Genomic DNA, 24,223 nt, shown 5'->3' with positions numbered 1-24,223 from the left:
GAACCATTGTCTTAAAGTTTGGGTCTTTACAGTCGGTGAATTCTGAGCATGTGGTTCTGGAATAGAAAGGTGTGATCTTTGAATTGGGATTTGACTTCAAACTCAAATGTGTGGTAAAACATACTTGAATTACCAATAGAAAGCTTCAGTGATTGAAGCTGGTCAAAACATGTATCATTTCTTGTAATGAAGTTTTACTGCAGTTATGTATTGCATGTCACAAGGATTGAAAACTTTTAAGTAGTGCAGTAGATGCTTGAACTTGAGTGTATAATCGGAAGTAGGATTCGAGTAGTTTGAAGTGTCTTGATGAATATGCATGCCTGATATATTCCAATTTTTTATTCTGCCGGGTGAAGTGATGTGGGTTTCTAATCAATGTGATGGAGTGCAGCACAGAGTTAATGACTTTTAAGGATCTATATCGAAGACTTGAGTTTGTTTTTTATTTGTGGGGGAGGGTTTAACATTTCAGTTTCAAATGATGTTGCGTTTAATATGTATGTCATGTTTGCAAGTCTTTAACAGAAATGTAACATGATTCGAAGAGATTTATTTGGACTTTCTTCTCTCTGAATCAGGTATATTACATCTCTAGGTACGACCTCTTTCTGTGAAGGAATTTGCTTTAGTTTGTGGAATCTGATATGCTTACTGGTGCCAAAGAATAGTTGGATTCCTGAATGGATTGCAATAAAAGTGAGGCAGTCAGGGCTAAAGAACTTGCCGAGAGGAAGCTCCTAGAAAGAAATTATGCTAGTGCAAAGAAGATTGCTTTGAAGGCTCAAAAGTTGTATCCTGAGCTTGAGGGTCTCTCTCAACTGTTGACAATAATAGATATTTATATCTGTGGAGAAAACAAAACTATTGGAGATGCGGATTGGTATGGAATACTTGGTGTGATTCCTTATGCCAAGTATGCACTCATTAGGAAACAGTATATAAAGTTGGCTCTCAGGCTTCATCCTGATAAAAACAAGTCTCCTGGTGCAGAAGGCGCATTTAAGCTGGTTTCTGAGGCGTGGAAGTTGTTATCGGATAAGGCTAAGAGAGAAGAATACGAGAGACTAACATATTACCACAATAGGAACTTGGAAGAATCTCGTCGGGGAGCTCCATCCCATTCTGGGGGTCTTTCAGAACAACCTGGTACAAATGCCTTTCAAAATGTTACAAATAGTGTAACTTCACATGCTACGGCGCAGCATGGTCCCATGCACTTATATGGAACACCTACTACTTTCTGGACGATTTGCAATCTGTGCAAGACGTATTACCAGTATCTCAGGATGTATCTAAATCAAACTCTCATGTGCTCTGCATGTCAGAAGGGGTTTAGTGCTATAGAAACAGCTGCACCTCCCGGTGTTTCCGAGTCATCTAGTAGTTCTTCTTGCCAGGAACATCACACTACAAGACGCCACGGTGCTGCTAGTGGTAGACCTTTTAATTCTGGAAGAAACAATGACGTAGCTCGAAATTTGGGAAATAAGGGGTCTTTTGCTTCTAAATCAGTGAATAAGGCAACCTTCCAACAGAGCTCTTTCTCCAAAATGACTAGTCGCGGTAGCACTGTTGCATCAGGTTGTGCTGCAGCTGTGAGTGTGGCTCAGCAGGCAAATGAGAAAGTGAAGAGACAGCGAGAGGAGAGACAGTCAATCGCTGAATGGGAGAGGAATCAAAAGTTAATGGGGAATTCTTCATTCAAAAAGAAAAGAATTGAAGATAAACATCTTAATGGTTGCGAAGGATACATGGCTAATAATATCGCCATAGGAAATGCTGGAGCTGACTTAGGAGTATCTGAATCAGGTACAGGTAATGTTGGCACAAAAAGAATTTATGGTTTCTCTAGCATAGATAATATGCCTAACAGCAAGAGAGAGTTATCCTATCATGAAATGCAAAATATGCTGATGAAGAAAGCACGAACTGATATTTCCAAGGTTCTGAAGGAGCAGAGCTCAGCTACTGCATCAAAGAAACAAGAGGAGGTGAAAGTAGATAAGAAACAGAAGAATGTGGTATATGCTGGGACAGAGGAAAACAGTGATAATGGCGACGATGCCAGGTCGTCAATCTTAACTAATGTTCCTGATCCTGATTTTCATAATTTTGATTTGGATCGAACTGAAAGTTCGTTTCAAGCAGAACAAGTCTGGGCCACATATGATGGTGATGGGATGCCTCGTTATTATGCTCGTATTCAGAATGTGATCTCCAGGAAGCCATTTAAATTGTGCATCAGCTGGCTTAATTCAAGAAGCAACTCTGAATTGGGTTCATTGGACTGGATAGGTTCTGGTTTCACTAAAACCTGTGGGGATTTTAGGCCTGGCAAACGTCAAACATCCAAAACTTTAAATTCTTTCTGCAAGAAGGTTTGTTGGAAAAAAGTTGCACATGGAATGATTCGCATATTTCCTGGAAAGATGGAAGTCTGGGCTCTATATAGAAATTGGTCCCCTGATTGGAATCAGCATACCCCCAATGAAGTAATTAACAAATATGAGATGGTGGAAGTGCTGGAAGACTTTACTGAGGAACACGGTGTGTCTGTTCTTCCACTAATCAAGGTTGCTGGTTTCAGAACAGTGTTCCAAAAGTGCATGGACCCTAAAGCAGTTAGGAGGATTCCTAAAGAAGAGATGTTTCGGTTCTCGCACATTGTCCCCAGTCAATTGCTTACAGGTGCAGAAGCTCATAATGCTCCAAAAGGTTGCTTCGAATTGGATCCAGCAGCTATTCCTTTGCACCTCCTCGAGGGGATAACAGAAGATAATCAGGCAGCAATGGCAGAGAATGTTGGCAAAACAAAGGAAGAGGTGTTTCAAAGTGCCTCGACTAGAGAGGTAGATGCAGGAATGGAAGAAAGGGAGATTTCAGAAAGCGGAGGACAACCAATGGGGGTAGGCAATAGTGCATACCTAGTTGGCCAAGGAAACTGATGATACATGCACAACAGTACGTTTTGTAGTTATCTGGCAGGTGGATTATACCATTTTGGTGTTTTGGTATGTTAAGCCTTCATGCTTATGCCAATCCTTTTGCAAATGTACATGCTGCTTCTTTTGCGCCGCAATTGTTTAGCAGTTAGCTGGCAGGTGGATTTTACCATTTTGTCGTTTTGGGAATGCTCAACTTTTGTATGAGAAATTGAGAACTGAAGATGGACATTTTTGTAAGCATGTGGCTTGGAAAATGAAGATTCACTGTCTTTGGCAGCTCCCTGCGTTATTAAAATTGTGATGCCGTAAGAATTTTGTTACAGATCTATGACTTAACGAATATGAGTTTATAATTTTACTTCAACACAATCTGTTGTTTCTTTGTATAATTACAACCAATTGCGAAGGTAAATCATATCACGAACCATTACAAAAGGGAAGCGTACAGATCTAGACCTTGCAGTTTCAAATATTGCAGCACCATCCAATTGTTTGATCCATGCTATGAACATGCTGCATCTTAGATTTGGGCTCGAGTCTGTTTTGTCACTTGCCCCAAACATGAAAAACAAAATTATTGGTACTTCTGGCCATCGATTCAAAAACAAAATAGAAAAAGAACATCTGAACACAGTTTTATTATGATTGACAAACTCTCTCATCTAGACTAGGAGTATAAACCGAGGCGAAAATTTACACCGTGTCTCTCCCGTTTTCCATTTCGTCCAAACACGGTTTGAGACCAAAAGGAAAATCCAAACATTCAAATATTCTAATTACCTGCTCGATCGTTCGTGGAAAACACACACTTGGTTCCCTGCATGAAACGTCGGGGAATCTTATGGAACAAAGTCCTCCAATTTGTTTACAATTCATGTCATGTGTCTCGAAGACCATGCAATATAATTACCTCCAAAAAGTCGAAGGAAGTTTCCTACGTAAATTCCAGGACCAAACACACACATTTTTATATACATGGTTCCAGTTAGTTCCCTTCTAGAACACTGCAACTCAGGTAGAAACATAGAATCTGCATGGTGGTGTTTGTGTAATTTTCACACCGAATATTAGTCATATTAGTATTTTAATCTGTGCTTTTCTTCGGGGTTAAGCTCGGTGTCGACACCTACTAAGCCACCAGGTTAATAATATTGCATATTTCGCATTTGGATCGGTGCTTGTTTTCGGTTTGGAATAATCTACATTTGGTGTATATATATATAATAGGATCTACCTAAATTGGTTTTGGTTTTTTGGTTCTGGGTTTGGTTTTATTAATAAATCTGGGGATTCACGGATCGATGAGCTAGGTTAAGGTAGAAAATGGGGATTAGAGATTCCATTGAGACTGGTTTAGGTTAGATAGGCGAATTGGGGATGGTGAGTAATTAGTGGCACTTTCCTTGCGTGACATTAATCACAATGGATTTTGTATATTACTCTTGTAAAAGTCTAGGTTAACACAAAGTTCTTTTTTCTCTCCCTTTTTCTGTTTTTCATAACTGTTTGTATTAATCATGGTTTGTGTGTAATTATGACTATGCGCAATGCCTTTACTACCTTTTATGGAATGTATTTTTTTAGGAAAAATTTTATATCAGGTGGTTGAATTACTAAATTGGACATTTGATATAATTATGTACCTATCCTTTGAAAGTATAGAATTACCATCACCTAAAACTTATCCAAGTGATAGTATGACAAGTCAGTCAGGCGGTCCGACTAAAGATTTTCTTTCGGTTTTTATGCATTGCAATCAATACATTATGTCAGTTAACAATCATCACCACGTGATAAAATAAAACAAATGATTATACGAGATTATGGTAGTTAAAGGAAGATTCGTTTAAAATATGCCATCTATTGTTTCCGATTAAAAACTTGTCAACATTAGCATGAGATCAAATTACAATAGTAAAGTATCATATTGATCAAATCTCTTCAATCGTTAAAATTAATAGTCGAAACGTTTTGTATAGCTCTAAAAGTTTACACGTGATATCACAAGATTGGATGATCGAATTACACCCTCACATTCCTTTAAAACTATACACGTTGAACACACAATTGGATGATGGGACAAGACTGCTACTCTCAAAGATCCTGAATCCTATTACCAACTAACTTGGGGGCCTAATTTGGGACATGCAGTTAACCAAGTCCAACGAGATTCTAAACTATGCAGGGAGGGTAGTTTCGTAATAAGACGTCTGAAAATGGAAAATATTAATTTCCAAAGCAATTTTTTTTCTGTAAAAATTAGACCAAGCATGGCAAGTGGCAACCATCTAAGTATCCTCCAGGCTAAACCCTCTACACCCTTTCCCTCTATAAATAAAACCCCTTTCTTCTCCTTCATCTTCTCCCCCTTCTCTCTGAAACTCTCTCCCCTCACATTATATACAAGCTTTCTCTCAGCTCTCTCTCTCTCTTTCTCCATCGAAGCTCCTCTGGCTTTCTAGGGCAACCCAGATTTCTTCACCTTTCATCACTCGGTGAGTTTTCGTCACTTATTCTCTTCTCTTTTCTCAAATTCTATACAGAGAAACAGTTCCACTGTAGGATTGATTGTGCAAAACGATATATAATTGTCTTTTTTTTCTTTTTCTTTTTAATTTAATAAAAAAAAAACTATGAATTCATTATCATTTTCATTACTATCACCGCTTCCCTGCATGTTTGCTTTTCTTTTCTGAATTTTTTTATTGTATTCTGGCATATCGGTTTTTTTCATTTTTATTTTCACGAATTTTGTGATTATTATTATTATTATTGTTGTTTTTGTTTTGGGAGTTGGTTATTTTCAATGTTTAATATTAGTGGAAAAACAAAAAGCGGTTGTTGGTCGTTTTAACTCACCTGACGCGACCCACGAGGCAGGTAAGGCGGAATCGCCACTGTAGGTGGTGTGCGTGACATCACGCGCCGCCTTGGCTGGCTTTCCCTAGTCCTCGAACCGCGCTGCGGTTTGACTCTTTGACCCCTCAGCAAGACCCACACGTGTCCATAGATGGGCCTACTTGTTGACTGGGCCCGGAGGCCCACCTTGACCCGTAAACGTAGAAAACTGGGTCACGGTTTCGCAGATCAAGGCATCAACCGCCAGTTTGAATGTCGGTGCCGGGTGCCACGTGGACGATGGAGATTCTAAAGTCCACCGACTCATCAGTTCAGTTAGGTGTAGGGCCCATCTGCGGTCTCTTTCGTAAAATGACCGGTACCTGAAAAACAGTTTATTACAGTTGATATGCTTTACTTTTTGACATAGTTAGTTAAAACGTGTATAATACGTGTAAAAAACTTCAATATGCATATAATTAAAAAAAAAAACTTCAATACGCGTATTGAAATTATAGACTTGGTGTTTTTTTGCGTATTATTGAGTTCGATACATGTTTAAGCGTATCCGTTTTATACGTAGTAAAACTATAACAATAGTTAAAAAAAAACTATAACAATAGTTATTTAAAATGCGTATAAAACTTCAATATGCGTATAATTGAAAAAAAAAACACTTCAATATGGCGTATTCTAATTCAAGTGCCTGATTACATTATACTTTGGTGTCATATCATTTTCTTCATGTTTTGTTACATTTCAGAAATGATTTAAAGTAAAACCAAAAGTTGAGAGTATATTTCTTACAAAAATAGTGTTTTATATGTCCGTATTTTTAAACCCGTATTTTTTACTACTTGTCAAATTATACAAGTATAATTCAAACTTAAAAATTTGTCGTATTGCGTTTTTTTTTACCGAATATTTGACTGTATCGTTAGATATGGTTAACCGAATAATACACGTACGTTTTTTTTTTGCCGAATTATACACATCTCATTTTTTACTAATTATGCTTTTTGGCATGCAATAATCTCAATTCCCTTTATATTTGTTCATCCAAAAACAAAAACAAAAACAAAATGTTTTATATGTCTATTTAATTTCTGCTTTTGTTGAAGTTTTGAAATTTAGAAAAAAACAAAAAAATTTGGAGCACGTAACGTTGTGATAGAATTTTTCGGTTTAGCGCTATGCATGAAGTTTACTACTTTTTAAGTTAGTCTATCAATGTATTAAGCTAGTTTATCATTTTCGAGAGGTCATATGTTCGTATATATTAATAATAGCACTGTTTTTCTCATTGGGTCGTAGTGTCACTCTGGCTTGGAAAGTGTTATGAATGCGTTGATTGCTTAATTGTTTGGACACACTTTTCTTCTTAAGATAAACTCACTTTATGGACCGAAATTACCCCAATAGTGATACTGTTGAATCAGGTGTATATAATGGTAGCATTTGATTATACTTCGTTGTACTTTCGTTGGACTTGACACTTTGTCCTATCCAGCATGTCTGCTACTATCTTTTTGAGGTTCCCTTTTCCTTTTGGTCTAAAGTAGTAATACCAAATGTCTATACGTGTCCATTGCATATCGGTCCACCACATCTGGAACTAAGACATTAGATTCGTCTGCTTGTACTTTTTCTACAATATTATTTCATACAAGTTTAAATCAAATCAACCTATTAGTTAATCCTTGTGCGCCAATTCCATCGTTTACTAAATTTTCAACACAGCTGAACTTTCTGGGTAAGAAAAGTCAGGGAGTCAAGTATTTTTTTTTTTTTTTTGGTCTTAAAAAGGACTGGTCAATGAGTGGCTTCTTAGGATACACGTGTGTGTATCAGTGGGCTCTGTGAGCTAGTTTCCCATTGATTTAATCGACAGACTCTGTCAGTGGTTTCATCTGCTCAATCAATCATCCAATAACCTCTGTTGCTTCTGTGGCAAAGAATTTTGGCGTTAGAAGCATCTGTGTTTTGTTTAGTCACTGAGTGATCTGTTACATCTGTAGGTGCAAAGTTTGTCCTGTTTTGATTTGTGATGAAGAATCTTGTTTCTGTGTTAACATATTCATCTACTTCATGAGTTCTTGCTATATCCATAATCCTAATTCATTCACTGATTAGATTTCTTTCATTTACAAGATTGAGAGCCACACATTTAGCATCCTAATAATTTAGCCACCCATCATATTCTATTAAACATGCATGCATATGCGCATATGCATGTTCTTTCATGTGGATTTATAGGTTAATTAAGACAGCAATATATACATATACTATTTCAGTCATAGTGGAAAACCATGAATCATTGGTTAGTTTAAATCACTAGAAAATTGATTATCTTCCTAATTTTTCAACGGAATGATGGCTACCCTATTGAATATATAATTGATGTAGACTATGTATGTACGTTTGTGGTATTCACACTGTTATTCTCATGATAAGACACTCCAGTGGCGACTTGTATATATTTTAGTTCTGCACTAATCAGTGTCTTAATTAGTTAAGTAGTAGATCATTAGTTAATTAGTTAAAAGCCAACCATATATACATTATATATTGAGTTTGATGTAGGGTTTCTTTTCCTGTATGTGATCTGTCTTTGTCATTCTGAATCAGCTTTGATAGATGAATCCATTGCTAGCCAAAGTGCTATTAGATTTTACATGTAATGTCTAGTCACCAAATCCAATTAACTAACCGGGCCACTAATCAAATTGGTCCCCCTTGTTGCTGTTCTTGTTTTGTTATTGCTAGCACTTGTGTCAAACCTTCCGTGTGAAAAGATGTTCTATCTGGAAAAGGACTTTATCTTTTGTATGTGTTTGTGATATCCTCATCATCTTGAGCTATCGGTCTGAAATAAATTGCAACACCTGTTACATTTTTTTTGTATAATTAATTCCTCAAAGTAGTCTTAGTCTGGCTAGCTATCATTATTATTTTCTTTGTGGTTGAATATATAGTCTAGCTAATCAATTAAGAATACAGTTTAGATCCAAAGTACCTTTGTCGCTTCTTGAGTGAAAAGACCTCTCTTATTGTTTAGCCAATCACATGAACTTGTTGAACTAACAAATTATTTTGATTTGGTTCAAACTTAAACTTATTGAACTATACAGACAAGGATGATTTTTATTTTAAAGAAAATTATATGCAGAATGGTGTACTGCCGACATCCATTGACATCTTAGCTTGATCATCTACACTATCTTTATCGATTTGTTTGTTACTGAGTACACGTATATTTGTTGTTTTGGTTTCTGTGATACTAGATCGACGACCATGACGAACTTTGCTAAGCTGAACCAGGCAATGGGGTTTCAGAGATCATCAACATCTGATAAGCAAAAGATGCAACCTATCAGTACAAAAGTAGTAAAGAACGACGAGAACAGTGGTGATCTTTCCTTGGCATCAATAGCCTCAAACCTGCATGATATTTCTACCATTGTTAATACACCTATCCCCTCATCAGATATAGCTTATAGTTCATGGGTGGTACGTCCAATTTTCTTGCTTCCCTGTCTTTATAAAATGAAAAACAAAAATATGCACTACTTTAGTTGGTTACTCTACTTGGTTGATATCAATCGAGCTATCTTGTTTGAGAAATTGCCCCGCATTAATTTTGACTAAGCTCTCTCTCTCTCTCTATCCATAATTCCATACTAACCTGTTTAATTCTTGGTATTTAATTATCCTTTTCTGGAAATGAACTTAATTAGGTGGAGCACCCTTCTGCACTAGGCTCATTTGATAGGATGATGAAAGCTGCAAAAGGGAAGAGGATTGTTGTCTTTTTAGACTATGACGGCACCCTTTCACCGATTGTTGATGATCCGGATCATGCTTTCATGTCCAATGAGGTAGATATATGTATTAATTATTTTCTTAACAGAGTGATTAGTACTCTCCCAGAATTCTCCATTTGACTATCCATTTACATGGCAGATGCGTGCAGCAGTACGCGAAGTTGCCAAATATTTTCCAACAGCAGTAATCAGTGGGAGGAGTAGAGACAAGGTACGTAATGAGTCCATGACTAATAAAAAATACTCTAGCTCTTAGAAAACGATGTCGACTCTGTTTTGGTTTTCACTTAGCACCCTCTAAATTACCGTTTTCTGAATTGGCCATGATCAGGTAAAAGGATTTGTACAGTTAAGTAATGTATATTATGCCGGCAGCCATGGGATGGACATTATGGTCCCTCCAAAGCCACTAAAGCCCTGTGATGCCAAGAACCACGTCACAGCCACAGCCTCAGCCTTGGATAAGGTCAGTGCTCTACATGCCAAGTTTAAATATATTCTTTGGCCTCCTTCCTAAACAACCTTTAGTTTTTTTTTGTTTACCAACAATGACATATGCAATAATGTTAATCTTGCAGGAGGGTGACATGCTCTTTCAACCTGCCAAAAGATTCCTGCCTGCAATCCAAGAGGTAAATATGCCTTGAAGTCAAATACTCCACAAATTTGTAGAGTGATTCACTAAGTACATATGCCTTAACCTCATATATAAGGAACTATCATTTCCTTGCAATTGCAATAGTCTTCACTCAACAACCAAACTTAATGCAAGTGTTTGTGACATGACAGATAAGCATAGCGTTGGAGGAAATAGCAAGAAAGATAGAAGGCGCAAGAGTAGAGGACAATAGATTCTGCATCTCTGTGCATTACCGGAAGGTCCGGGAAGAGGTAGAAATATTTAGCCTAGTGTCTCATCTCACGGTTATCTTTATGGATGTTACACACTTATACATAAGAATTGGCTAATATTCATATCCCTCTGCAGGATTATGGCATATTAGAAGAAAAGGTGAAGTCTGTGATTGAAAACTATCCTGATTTTCACCTAACTCGGGGTAAAAAGGTAGCATAAATAATCCACAAGTTATTTCATCCTTGTAAGGAAAACATATTACATTCTTACATTAATTACATGTGATCATTTTAGGTCCTGGAGATACGACCATCTATAGAATGGAACAAAGGTCATGCGCTTGAATATTTACTTGACACTCTTGGATTCAGTAATTCGGGTGATGTATTCCCATTGTACATCGGGGATGATCGAACGGATGAAGATGCTTTCAAGGTGATAGAAGCCAGAGGACAGGGATTTCCAATAATCGTGTCTTCCATCCCAAAGGACACCAAAGCTGCTTTTTCTCTGCACGATCCATCAGAAGTGTTGACTTTCTTGTTACGCCTTGCAAGGTGGAGAAAAGCCTCGTCTTCGAGCAGGTCACTCGCTCAAATTTGGGGTCCTGGGAATTCACATAAGGCCAATTGCTAGGTTTTGGTACATAAATTTTCAAGAATTAGGAAGATTAAGAGGCTAGCTTGGTTTATTTTTTATAGCTAGCCTTATAGTTAAGTAGAGTTATAGAGGAAGGAACGAAAAGAAGAAAAAGGCAAACAGTTTCACTGTTGTTTTTGTGGTCAGTGAAATTGCTGTGCACCCATGCATGCTTTTAGTTTTATGGGTTTCAGCGTATAGATGCATAAGACTAGTTATTAAGAGGTTTGAACATGTGTGTTTCGTACTTCGTTAATTCACCTTTTGGCATTGTAAGATATATTCAACAAGTTTTTGAGTTTTTAACTGATTCTGCTTCTTGTCTTTCTTGGTGAGCATTTTAAAATTCCACACTGAAACAAAGAAACAATTTTCTTATATATATATATTTTTTTGAATAAACAATGAGTTTGTGCACAATGGGATGAGTATTCTGATCGTTGTTTTAAGCCTAGCATCTAGGCCCGTAATGATGGAATAAAAATTGATTCTATAGATAACGCCTTGGGCCTCTTCGTCTCCAAAACAAACTTAGCAATTTGCTATGCCAGAAACAGAGGAAGAGGCTGGAATTTCTACAGTATGACGTTTTTCGTCATTGCATCCACAACCCTCCCATACAAAATTACCTCTGTGGGAAGCAAGCTTGGACATTTCTTCATCATCGTCTTCAAAACCTTCGCAATCCGTGGCACTAAAACGCTCAAGCTCTTTGCAGCCCCGCATGATTGTAAAAACGCTACCCCGTTCCAGACAACACTGTATCGCCGATATGCACTAATGTTTGGCAGCGCGTTCACAATTGCCAATGCATCAACTTCACCGAGATCGACTTGAAAAAGACTCAAATGCTTGCAGTGACTCCAGGGTTCTCTCCAAAACATTATAGAAGCCGGGACTTTTGGATGTCAACAACACCTCAAAATGCTTAGTCGTGCCATTTCCTCGTCTCCACTGCCCCTTGATAGTTTCCAAGTTGCTCACCAAAGCCAACCACTCCAAAAGTTTCCACTTTCCTGTCACTTCCAGGAGAATTTGAGAATGCTTGAAAAGCACTAAATCATCCCTTAAAACCAAAACCCTAAGGAGAGGGCAAGCATCTGAGACGTATGACGTATCTCAACATTTCTTCTGTACAAAAACTAGGCAGCTCGAGCAAAGTAGCATTCCCTTTGCTACGATCCACTACCAACTAAACAAAACCGGTGATAGGGAACGACTCAGATTGAAAGGAAAGTGAAATTGAAATTGCACGTGATAACAAAAAGTGGGAGGGAAATGTGAATATGTGATGGACTATATCTATGTCTGGGCTTTGAAGTGGTTGGGCCGGATTAATATGAGAAACTTTTACATGAGGATCTGTAAAAATTGTCTTGCCAACTATAGAAGCAACATGTTAAAGGTCGGTTTTTGTATGGTTAAAGTGAATCACTACGTTTAACGTGCTACTAGCTTTCGATGAAATAGGTGGCACACAAATTTTGAAGAATTTTGGAGGCTCTTTCCACTCGTGCAAAGGAGAATGTTGCGGGTTGACCAATCAAACGATACTCGGCCGCTAGAAGTAATCCTCTTTTTCTTTACGAAACTTTAATAGAAAACATCCATGGCCGGCGAACATGTTTTATTGGCAAAACTCTTTTTCCCATTTCAATACATTTAAAAAAAAAAAATTAGAAAAATAGGAACTGTATTGCATTCCCGACAACTTGCCAGATCCTTCTTAGGCTGCTAAATGAACTATAGGAACCATATTGGACGTGGATGCATTAAATCAAAAACCAATGAAATAAGATGTGTTGTAGCGCACAGATTTTGAAGAACTTCAAAGGCTCTTTTCACTGGTGCTAGGAAGATAACTTTTTTGTTAAATGAATTGATACTTTAGAGTAGTAAAGCTATCAAGCTATTTGTGAAAGCACGTCATCGGATATTACTATATTAGGATGTGGAAGCTTAGCCAGGTAGCCAAGAACAATAGCTTCCATTCCAAGTATATATGATCGATAAGGGATAATTCAAAACTATTGATTAGTCCCAGTTTGGTCGAGCATGATGTTGAAGATGATTAATGCCATAGACTTCTGACCCAAAAATCAAAGCATGATGTTGGAGAGACTCGAGTGCCGTGCATATGAGGATTCAGTTTTGTTTTACTTCCTCTTTTGGTTGTTTGACTTTTTCCAATTTGGGTACTAATTATAAGTACTGAGTGAAGCCCTTTTTATGATGAATCGCACTAGTTTAACTTTAACCCTAGCTAGCTCTCGGGACATACAAACTCCAATAATAAGTAATTTCAATTTTTTGTTGGCAATTCGTTTCTATAAATTAACAAGATTGTTTTTTAGTGTCCTGTATAATCTTTCGAAATAATAGCAAATTAATTGTAACTTATATCAAAGTAATTGATCGATCTAAAAGAAATTATTTTTTTTCTGTACGTTTGTGTGTTCCATGAAAACTGTTTTTCTTAAAAAAATGTTTAACTCATGACAGCTTATGTAAAACAGATTTAGTACGTACGTAGCTTGGTACTGAAAGCATATAAGATAATTAGATGCAGTTCAACACTTCAACTCCTTTGTATCATAACATTATTTGAGCTCTTTTGACAATTTGTATGGTGGATCGTTGCCATGCTTGTCGGTAGAATCGGTCGATATTCTTAATGTTTGACAGGTCACACAGAACTTATTCAACTGAAAATATCTTCAATATAATAACATTCATCAAATAAATTAATAAAGTGCATTTGAAACTTTTCTTGTACAGCTGATTAGATATAAAGATTGACACAAATCGTACAGAGGCAAATTAAATCTCCACCAATCCGTCATAAGTGCAGATTAAAGAAACAAAACCTAGCTATGCACTTTGCACCAATAACCAGATGATCTGCATATTTTATGGCTTAATGCAGCTTTCAGTGGAGCCTTCGTGCACTACTGATAACCACTGAAGCTGAGGTTCTTATAGGCTGAATTTTTCTTAAAATAATTCAGATTCATACCAATAATTCCTCGTTAATAATAATTAGAATAAATTATAGAATTGATACTCTAAAACTTTGTGAAAGTACGGATCACATTCAGCCACTGGTGTTTTAGTGTAGTTTATATATAATTCCTAGAATCCAGGACTGCATACAGTAGTCTGCTCTGTGTGTAGCCTTTTCAGATATTTTTTCTTCAATTTTTGGTTTAAAAACTGAACAGTAATTTTAAATAAATGATCGAAGAAAACAAGAACATGAATTTGCGTAAATCTCCATCTTCATTAGCTGCAGGTACAATCGCGTGCTCTATTAGAATTAAGTAAACATATATATTGCTGGATGGGAAAATTTTATAATGTGTTAATGTATGACATGCATACAATTGCCTTAAAAGTGGTAAATGAGTCCTCAAAATAGTAATATTAGTCCTCAAAGTGGTAACATGAGTCCTTAAAGTGGTAAATTTTCTTAGTTTACCATATGAGTCATCAAAATAGTAATATTAGTCCTCAAAGTGGTAACATGAGTCCTTAAAGTGGTAAAAATAGTTGATGTATGAGAAAGGGTTATTATCACAAATGGTACCTGAACTATACCTCAATCTTATCGATGGTACCTGAACTTCAATTTTGATCACAACCAGTACCCGAACTTTTTGATTTCATTTTAAATGGTACCTAAAGCCACCTCCGGTCAATATTCCGACTAAAAATGGCATGTGAGGCTATCATAGTGATGATTTTGATGATTTTAAGGGTTGCGATCATATATTAGTGATGATTTTTTGGAAATAGACTTGCCTTGAACTTGATTTTTTTTTTTTTTTTTTTTTTTAGATTTGGCTTTTTTGGCCGGAATAGTGACCGAATGTGGCTTTAGGTACCATTTAAAATGAAGTCGAAAAGTTCGGGTACTGGTTGTGATCAAAATTGAAGTTCAGGTACCATCGATAAAATAGAGGATAAGTTCAGGTACCATTTGTGATAATAACCCTATGAGAAATGTTAACATACCATAGTTTTACCCTTGCTGGATGTACCTAACAGAGTTTTATTCCACATGCATTGTCACTAAAGTTTTATGGTTTTTAAAATTGAGCATAAAAGAACGATATAGATATACATTTCGATCATCTCTCACTCCCGTAATTCCGACCCTTTATACATATTATAGATATAATTTTGACATTTATATTTTGAGGCTACCAGAAATTTCATCACGACTTGTAATAATAAGCAAAAGTCAATAAACTAATCTGTAAATTTGTAATATTTCATGTAATGATAATCCGATGACGCTTTTTGCTCGTCATGCTTTCTTCCATTAAAATTCCATCCTATTAAGTAGACCAAACTTTGTGAATATATTTAGGGAAAAATGCACCAATAGTGTCCGGACACTGTGAGGACTGTCAAAATGATACCTGAACTTACAAAGTTATCAATGTGATACCTGGACTCATTTTTTCGTATCAATATCGTACCTACGACCAAATTCCGTCACGGAACCGTTAAATTACGACAAAAAGACCGATTTACCCTCAAAAGTTATTTCTTTCTTTCTTTATTTCTTTCTTTTTTCTTTCTTTCTTTATTTATTTCTTTCTTCTTCTCTCTCTCTCCTCTCACTCTCCTTCTCTCCTCGCCAACACCACCGCAACCAACACCAGACCACACCAGTTGATCAGTTCAACCAACACCACCGCCGCGCCCATCGAGCCCATTTCCTTTCTCGATCAGTTCAACCAAAAAAAAATCTTGCATTCATTCACTCGCCAAACACAAACCAAAACAAAATCTTGCATTCATAAGAAGATAAGAAAAACAAACAACAAAATTGTGCCAAAATCCAGAACAAAAAGCTCAAAATTGAACTAAGAGAGCAAGATAGAGATAAAAGAAACTTAATTTACTCAGACCCATCAATGAAATCAGCACCACCATCTTCTTGATCAACTGGGTCTTGTTCTTGCCTCACCATTTGCTGCTGTGATCTCAGCAAGCGATTGAGGCCATCAACAACCAGAAAGAAGCTCTAGTACAGGTCCTGATCGGCCACTGGAACATCATTGAGCACAGGGACGTCACCTATCTTGATCGAATTGATAATAAACCTTCTTCAAAAGTCGGCAGCAACTTCTGGACCACGTGCTCCCTGAAAATCACTGAGTAATCGGAGTTGTTCCTTGAGTAGTCTTTGACGGCAATGAAAACCATCAGCGCCGTATTTTGGTTGAACCCAATCATTTGAGCATCAAGAAACGCGTCCATGATCGAACAACCTTCAGACCTAAGCAGATCTGAAACCGACCCGAAAGACCGGTGTGGCTGACCCGAAACTCTAGCAATCGGAGCCGGCGTCGAAGCTTCATCAGCCTCCAAGAAAGACAAGTTAAAGAACCGATCGATGGTGTATATCATCATCGACCCATTGTCCAAAGAGAAATTCGGGTCGACCCGAACATCATTGATTGACAAATAGCCTGTTGAAGTAGGAGATGAAGTCAAAATCAGTGTGTAATTTGGGAAAAGAGTTCGGATTTGTGAAGAAGACATGTTTAAACTGAGAGAGAAGAGAGTGGAGAAGAAGAGAAAGACCTTGGAGAGGTCCGGCGAGGCCGTGGTCTGGTGTTGGTTGCGGTGGTGTTGGCGAGGAGAGAAGGAGAGTGAGAGGAGAGAGAGAAGAAGAAAGAAATAAAGAAAGAAAGAAAGAAAAAAAGAAAGAAAGAAAGAAAGAAAAAAAAAAAAACTTTTGAGGGTAAATCGGTCTTTTTGTCGTCATTAAGTTACTCACGTGCGTGGCACGTGCAAAATTTAACGGTTCCGTGACGGAATTTGGTCGTAGGTACGATATTGATATGAAAAAATGAGTCCAGGTATCATATTGATAACTTTGTAAGTTCAGGTATCATTTTGACAGTCCTCACAGTGTCCGGACACTGTTGGTGCATTTTTCCCATATATTTATAGTGAATCACTTGACACCAAAGCTAACTGACTTTGCTTACAACGGAATTTTCCATCTTTTGATGTAAGGAAAAGAAAAAATCTCCACTATTAACATATTATTCCTCGCTTGTATTACTCGATAATGCAAAAATGAAATGGTCTCCATCGATCAAGCTACTTTTGCAAAAATGGATTCTCTGCCAGTACAAGTACTAGCTAGCTATTACTCCATGGAATTTTGAAACATGACAAGTGTCAGTTACGCACGAAGCCCACCTGCACACTGCATGCATGGATAACGGATTGGCCTAAACTGCTGCAGCTAATTTCTCCTAAAATCGTATAATTAGTTATCTACTTTATCCTAAATATAGTGTAGCAGCTGCTATGGAGCTAGAAGAAAATTCAAAATTAAAGAATCTAACATTTCATGCATGTTCTCTCAATAAAGTATATATGCGATTATGAAACAAGACGATCGATCTGAACTGTGAACAGTATGAACTAATTAAGACTATTGAACCTCTTTTTTCTTTTTCCCTGGATATAACATATAGGTGAACAATGATACTTTATGGTTTGTATCATTTTCATGTAAAATAGTGATTGATTAAGATTAACGATGCAATCAGTTGCAGGAAGTCAAAAGAAGTCGCTTTAGATTCTAGTTTCTACCGACATCGAAGTATATAAAACCGAGTTTATTAGCAGCCAACCCAAGCAGGCCAAACATTATAGGAATAAAAGTTCATTAGCTTTTCTTTCTACCAAGTGCGGGATGTTTTAGTGTACTCTAGAGTATTGATGTTCCTTCATCTGAATTCAACCGTTAAGCGATTATAGTACTTGTTAATTAAATATAACAATTCACAAGTGAGGATCATCTAACTCATTTTTCGCTTTAGATGTATAAATAACAAAGCATTAGAAGAAATTTTGCCACATTCTTGTTTGTGGCGTGTGGTTTTTTTTTTTTTTTTTTTTATCAAAATTGAGACATACCAAGAGTATGCTCCGTTCATAGATTAAGAAATAGTACAAAGAATACTCCAATAAGACACTTATGCTCTGAGTAGCCTATGCCACATACAAACACCTCGCCTTGCAGGCAATCTATTCTACCTAGTCTCACACGCCGAGTACGCAATTGTGGTACGCTAAAAACTAAGTACTTCCACAAGACTCATAGAGGTATCTCTACCAGCATAGACAATAGTAACTAGGATCAACCTATCAAACAACTATTGGCTCCTTACCCTTTGATGGGTCGGAACCATGAACTGCTTCCACCACGGTGAATTCCGGTAAACCATGCACCAATTTCTCCTCCTTCCTAGGAGTCTTGATCTTCTTTGTCGGTGACTTCTTCATAGGGGAAGCATGCACTACCTTAAGCTCCTTTGCCTTATTCTTTGCCCCCTTTGGCCTTCCCGGCCTCTTCTTGTATACTTCCTTCATAAGCTTCACAGGACACAATCCCATTGTCATAGCATCCAATTTTGTCCTACCTACTGCTAGACTCAGTCGCAGCTTCTTTGGAGAGCTATATATCCCCTTCATCCACACGTTTCCGACGCATACCACAACTCGGAGCTGCCTCCAACATCTCCTTCTCCACAGAACTACCACTGTCAATCAGCTCCTGCCCTAGACCTCCCGAAGATGGTTCACTGCCAGTCTCCACCAGCTCAGGCACAGGTGCCTTGCGGACTCCAGAACTTCCTTCACCACCGGCAGTAACAATCTTACGCTTGATTTCCTTCCTCCCCTTTGGTTTAGCTACTGGCAGAAATCTCTCTAGTCCAACTTGTGGACTCGGCTGTGCTCCAAACATCATTGGTCCAACATGGGGAGACCCATCCACACGGCTCAACACCCTATCAAGGTTTCGCCGTGCCGGCGACTGTTCACTCCTGACCTCCGCCGGCAAGGGCGGGCCCAGCACATGGTAAACCCACATGAGTAATCAAACCACAATCTTGACATCTTCCATAAAGGTTTTCAAAGAAGAAATCCAGATCTATGTCAATCCCATCATCCATCGTGAAGCTCCGTCGGAAAACCACAGGCTGCAAAAGATCCATCTCAACTCGGATCCGAATCCTTCCCTCTCCAAACTCTGTTATGTCTTTCTGCATATACCACCCCAAAGCACTGCCAATTCTTCTCAAGCACCGATCGGTATGAAAGTCTGGTGGCAGCCCACGTACCTTGATCCAGAAGGCTAGTGTAGAGAGCGGGACATCCTTGATCGCTCCCACCCCATCATACGGTGCTAGGACAACCGGAGCTCTATCAAATCCCCAAGGACCACCTCGAAGGATGCGGTTGCGGTCAGTTGGCTCCGTCAAGGTGAACAGAAAACGGTCTCCATGTTCCTGAGCGGTGTACCGTCCATTCAATCTCCATGCACGACAGAACATGCCCATGAACGATCTTTTGTTAAAAGCCCTAGCCGTAAGCAACTTCCCCACCAGATACGTCTGCGAACGCCTCAAACCTTCTCCACAAGCCGGCCGAAGATCCACCGGCCTGCGCACATCTGCCAGTCCAAGAGAAGCAGCCAGTCGGACAACCATCTCATCCACCTCCTCCATGCCGTCAAAACTTTGAAGTTTTCGAACTAGGGTTTGCTTCCTGTTTGGCTCCCATTTTGGGTTCAAACATTTCCCTCTAGCTCTCGCGTTTAGTGGCTAGGGTATTTTAAGGAGGGATTCTCAATTGTCACCTCTGGAGTTAGAGAGAAATGTGGTGTGTGGTTTTTACTCCTTTGTTTAATAAAATATGCTCCTTTATGCACTTTACCCTCTTCCGATTTGATAGTTTAGCCATTTATGTTAAGGTGATAATTTGATGTAAAAATTTAAAATCTATACAAGAGGAAGGTAACAATAACTAATTATCGATTTCATTTTATTTATGATGATACATTAATGTACGTGCACATTAATTTTCGGTAGTGGCAGAAGAAAAATTCTACAAGGCACCAGATGTATGTATTAATATTTCATGTTACATAACATCATTTTAATTAGTCATTGGTATCATCCTGGGCCTTTGATTTTTTTCATGTTACTTAAGCTCTAATTAGTAATTTATAATATTGAAACAAACAAAATTAAAAATTAAAAACTATAAAGTATAAACTATAATAGTTCATGTCTCGATTCTGTAAAAATTGTAATCGTAACTTTCTCATAAAAAAAAAAAAAAAAAGAACTCTCAGACCATAATTTCTACTCAAAACTGTGGGGCTATGACACTCGATTTTTTCCCAAAACCGCATGTTCTTAATTTCTCACCCTCCAATAATAATCTTTAAACACTTTTGAAACCGACGGAACTCAAAAATTAAGACTCAATTTTTTAAATGATTTTCCAATTTTTCCCATTACATTCTACATGTGCTTCTATGTCACCTTCACACATGTCAAATCATGCAAAGCCCAATTTCTATTCAATTTATCATGTTTCTTAATCTCATTATTGATGAAACATGAGATTTAAAATATGTTCTAATTAACAAAATACCAAAATCTCTAATGAACTTTTTTATGATTCATACTAATTTTTCCTTGTTAAAATTGTACTATTGTCAAAGATTTTGTTTTTGTTCTGTTTAAATAAAGACAGACAAACACAAACATGAACAAAACGAAACCACAAATATTTGTTTTACTTTTATTATAAAAGGCTTCACTAAAATGGTAAGCATTCTATAATATTTATGTACCTACCATGGGTGTTATCCATTATTCATTGAAGCCCCCATGCGACCCCAACTCTTTAGGCACCATAGGCCACTGAAAAAAATAAAGGCAGAGTCTATGACCATTAAATCACTCCTCCAGCCGAACAGTTAAGCAATCAAAGATTAATTGAATGGGGGGGTCATTTGATTATTAAGACTTCCAATGTCAACAGACAGATTTGCCCCTTGCCAATTGCACGAAATGTATTTCGTTTAATAAATTAACAAAAATTTCATTTTCGTAACAAATTAATTCACATAAAATCTCAAAAAGTGTTATGTTTATCAATCCTTCAAGCTTTTGGGTTCTTAGAATGACTCTATCTCAGTTGTGGATCTAATTGGCTCTATCCCAAACCGCCTGTCTTCACAGTGAAGCTTCCGACCACTGCTCCATAACAGGATAGAAGTAAAAGCGAGTGCTTCAAGTTCTGTCTAGTTTCATTTTTGTGGCAGTTCCTTTTCATGCTTATTGCTCATATCATTTGATTGTGTTTGCAATAGTCACCAAAAAGACAATTACGAAAGTTGAATGCTCATTTTATTTTATTGCGTTTGCAATAGTCACCAGAAAGACAATTATGAAAGCTGAATGCTCATTTCATTTTATTGCGTTTGCAATAGTCATCATGAAGATAATTACGAAATTTGAAAACTTTAGTAGAATTACCAATTAAAAGCTATAAGATCATTGTCATGATGATCATCGCCAGTACTTCACACCTAAACTAATCGTTTGACATAAACTCCACTCGAATAACTGTAAAAGATCGATAAATCCATTAGATTGCGTAAATATAACAGAGACAAAAAGACAAATTAGTAAGAAAAAGACAAGCGATGGCATGGTCGTAGTTACGGCAGAATAAAAAGGGCATTTAAGCATGAAAATCAGAATCGATTTAATTTATTTGAGATTAGAGACATAAAAATAGGTTGCAAGTTGCAGATTAATAAAGAGTTGTCATGTTTTGATTATTAATGTATTAAAGGTGAGATAGGAGGATGATAGGGAGGCCTGAGGTGCTTCTTCTATGGCGGTCGCTCTCTCTCTCTCACAAGTTCTGACCGACTCGAACTGAGTTGACCCACTTTCGTTGTTTGTTGCAGTGGTGATCCCAGAGCGCAGGAACAGAGCTGAAGCTAAAGGTACAAGCTTTAGTTTGGAGATTGGCTAAAGGTCTATGCTTTAGTTTGGAGATTGGTCTCATTCATTTCTGGCGTGAAATACTGGCGATGATTAGTTTATTGGTTGGCAGTTTGATTCACTTTCGTTGATTTTTAACGTGTTGTTGTTGTGTAGAGAGGAAGTGAAGGAAGAAGAAGGAGAAGATGAATGGGAGTAATAAGAATGGAGGAGGAGGAGGTGCTAATGAGTACATTAGGAGGCACCATAGGCACGAGCTGAAGGATCATCAGTGTAGCTCTACGCTCGTCAGGCACATCAAGGCCCCTGTTCATCTTGTACTTACTTTTACTGACTCTGGTTTTTTTTTTTTCTACGCATATGCATTTGAATATTTATTGGCGATTTCACATCTCGTTTTGTATGGATATGCATTTGAATATTTATAGGTGATTTGTTTGGAATCGAGAAGCTTGGTGGTGTGTGTCTAATTGTGTTTGTTCTGATCTGAGATTGGTGTTTCGGCGATATTGAATTATGTAACATATTGTTAGGTCGGTATGTGTGTGCTTGTGTTTATGTATTGGTTTTTGTCGGTAAAGAGATTCAGGGTTGGAGTTTGGGGTTAGGGAATCGGTGTGTGAAATGGAGAGCATGGCAATCGGTGGTTGCTGAGAGAATTTAGTTGAAAAAACGACGAGAAGGGAAGTTTGATTGTTTTATGTGATCCCACTTGAGAAAAGTTTGCTACTTTAAGTTAATTGGAAGATTCATTAACTTGAGTTTTGGTTTATTAGGAGAGAGAGATTAAGGTGTTACTAGCTTTCTGAAAATTTTGTTTCCGAGCAAAATGGAGGATTAGGGTGCTTTGAGAGAGAGAGATCCTCACCTCATTCTAATATTTGACACAAGTCTTACTGATAAATATTGGATGCAAATGCTACATTTGTCAAGATTTGGCAAGTAAAATTACTGGTACTACTGTTGTTTTTTTGGTGTGGTTTGGTTATGTCTTTTGCTAATGTGAACATTCTGTTTCTTTCAGGTTTGGTCATTAGTAAGACGGTTTGATCAACCCCAAAAGTACAAGCCATTCGTGAGCAGGTGTGTTGTGCAGGGAAATCTTGAGATTGGAAGTCTCAGAGAAGTTGATGTTAAATCTGGGCTTCCTGCCACCACTAGTACTGAGAGGTTGGAGCTTCTTGATGATGACGAGCATCTTCTTAGCATTAAAATAATCGGAGGAGATCACAGACTTAGGGTATGGAGACTCTTCCTTGTTATGATCTAGCCATTTCTTCCCTTTTCCTTCATTTTATATGATTAAATTTAATAGATCATCTCCTTAAAATTTTAAAGTGAAGTTTCATTGGTCACTGGAGTTTCCTCGTTTTAATGTAAGTTCTTTAAGCCTGCTCAGGAATCCCCCCTCCCCCCGGGGCTAACTATGCCACCTCACGCTATGTGCACCAAGTGCTCCGCCTAGTTAGAAGAGTTACAGTTTGAGCTTGCTTCTAGCTGTTAAATTGCTTTGTTAATCTACTTAACTCAGCTTTCAAGTTCTCATTATTATTATTCTTTTTTCCCCAGAACTACTCTTCAATCATTTCCCTGCATCCAGAGATCATTGATGGAAGACCAGGGACTGTGGTGATCGAGTCATTTGTAGTTGATGTGCCCGAGGGGAACACCAAGGATGAAACCTGCTACTTTGTAGAAGCTTTGATTCAGTGCAATCTCAAATCACTTTGTGATGTCTCAGAGAGACTTGCGGTGCAGGACCACACTGAACCAATAGATCGGCTCTGAAAATTGAAGCTGAGAACATATGGAGGCAGGGAGCAGCCATGGATGAAGCTTCCGAGCTTTCGTATCTCGGAGGTTTTGGAGACAGACTGGCAGTAGTATGCTTCCATTTCACACACATGCAACACCACATTCATGTCTCATTTTTGTTTGCTTTGTTTTCTTTTCAAGATGATATTTCAAAACTCCCGTTGAAGTTTAAGGACCATAGTTGTCATAAAGGTTTCTGCAACTCTTCGTGCATGAAAAAATAGAGTGAAAAAAGGTCTGAGGTTCTATTCTCTTGTATTCCTGGGTTTTGTTCCAACTGATTTTTGGTTGTATATACCTGATTGCTGAGAGAGTGTTTATATATAGTTCTAATTGCATATTACATCTTTATGAAAAGGAAGCTGGGTTTTCTTTTGGTAAGATTGATTCTGTGACATTCCATCGACATCGGCATTGATCTCTGCATTCAATTTATCAACAACGAATTCTGAGGCC

The 24,223-nt window shown here is 37.7% G+C and overlaps 4 protein-coding genes across 4 annotated transcripts; 3 read left to right on the top strand and 1 right to left on the bottom strand.

Moving 5' to 3' along the window:
• The first annotated feature begins 676 nt into the window (after positions 1–676).
• LOC133718103 (uncharacterized) lies at positions 677–3,503 on the top strand. Its single transcript, XM_062144910.1, has one exon. The coding sequence runs from the start codon at positions 684–686 to the stop codon at positions 2,946–2,948; it is 2,265 nt and encodes a 754-aa protein (XP_062000894.1). The 5' UTR covers positions 677–683; the 3' UTR covers positions 2,949–3,503.
• Positions 3,504–5,282: 1,779 nt separating this feature from the next.
• LOC133718104 (probable trehalose-phosphate phosphatase D) lies at positions 5,283–11,429 on the top strand. Its single transcript, XM_062144911.1, has 9 exons — positions 5,283–5,443; positions 9,071–9,296; positions 9,524–9,664; positions 9,750–9,821; positions 9,942–10,076; positions 10,189–10,242; positions 10,400–10,501; positions 10,599–10,676; positions 10,761–11,429. Exons 2-9 carry the CDS (start codon positions 9,081–9,083, stop codon positions 11,100–11,102), a joined length of 1,140 nt encoding a protein of 379 aa, XP_062000895.1. The 5' UTR covers positions 5,283–5,443; positions 9,071–9,080; the 3' UTR covers positions 11,103–11,429.
• A 7,532-nt stretch (positions 11,430–18,961) lies between these two features.
• On the bottom strand, positions 18,962–19,651 carry LOC133717003 (uncharacterized). Its single transcript, XM_062143625.1, has one exon. It carries the CDS (start codon positions 19,649–19,651, stop codon positions 18,962–18,964), a length of 690 nt encoding a protein of 229 aa, XP_061999609.1.
• Positions 19,652–21,757: 2,106 nt separating this feature from the next.
• LOC133713424 (abscisic acid receptor PYL8) lies at positions 21,758–24,124 on the top strand. The gene is made up of 4 exons (XM_062139445.1): positions 21,758–21,954; positions 22,109–22,269; positions 22,977–23,192; positions 23,522–24,124. Exons 2-4 carry the CDS (start codon positions 22,138–22,140, stop codon positions 23,738–23,740), a joined length of 567 nt encoding a protein of 188 aa, XP_061995429.1. The 5' UTR covers positions 21,758–21,954; positions 22,109–22,137; the 3' UTR covers positions 23,741–24,124.
• Positions 24,125–24,223: the final 99 nt, after the last annotated feature.

The sequence above is a fragment of the Rosa rugosa genome, chromosome 6, assembly GCF_958449725.1.
Source record: "Rosa rugosa chromosome 6, drRosRugo1.1, whole genome shotgun sequence".
Taxonomy (NCBI): domain Eukaryota; kingdom Viridiplantae; phylum Streptophyta; class Magnoliopsida; order Rosales; family Rosaceae; genus Rosa; species Rosa rugosa.
The sequence above is the reverse complement of the archived record's forward strand: the minus strand, read 5'-3'. Positions and strand labels throughout refer to the sequence as shown.

Coding starts and splice junctions, on each gene's coding strand:
- LOC133717003 (XM_062143625.1), bottom strand. CDS start 19,651: ATGGAGGAGGTGGATGAGATGGTTGTCCGACTGGCTGCTTCTCTTGGA.
- LOC133718104 (XM_062144911.1), top strand. CDS start 9,081: ATGACGAACTTTGCTAAGCTGAACCAGGCAATGGGGTTTCAGAGATCA. Junction 9,822..9,941: donor GTGGGAGGAGTAGAGACAAG/GTACGTAATGAG, acceptor GGCCATGATCAG/GTAAAAGGATTTGTACAGTT. Junction 10,502..10,598: donor ACCGGAAGGTCCGGGAAGAG/GTAGAAATATTT, acceptor ATCCCTCTGCAG/GATTATGGCATATTAGAAGA.
- LOC133713424 (XM_062139445.1), top strand. CDS start 22,138: ATGAATGGGAGTAATAAGAATGGAGGAGGAGGAGGTGCTAATGAGTAC. Junction 22,270..22,976: donor TCAAGGCCCCTGTTCATCTT/GTACTTACTTTT, acceptor TGTTTCTTTCAG/GTTTGGTCATTAGTAAGACG. Junction 23,193..23,521: donor GAGGAGATCACAGACTTAGG/GTATGGAGACTC, acceptor TTTTTTCCCCAG/AACTACTCTTCAATCATTTC.
- LOC133718103 (XM_062144910.1), top strand. CDS start 684: ATGGATTGCAATAAAAGTGAGGCAGTCAGGGCTAAAGAACTTGCCGAG.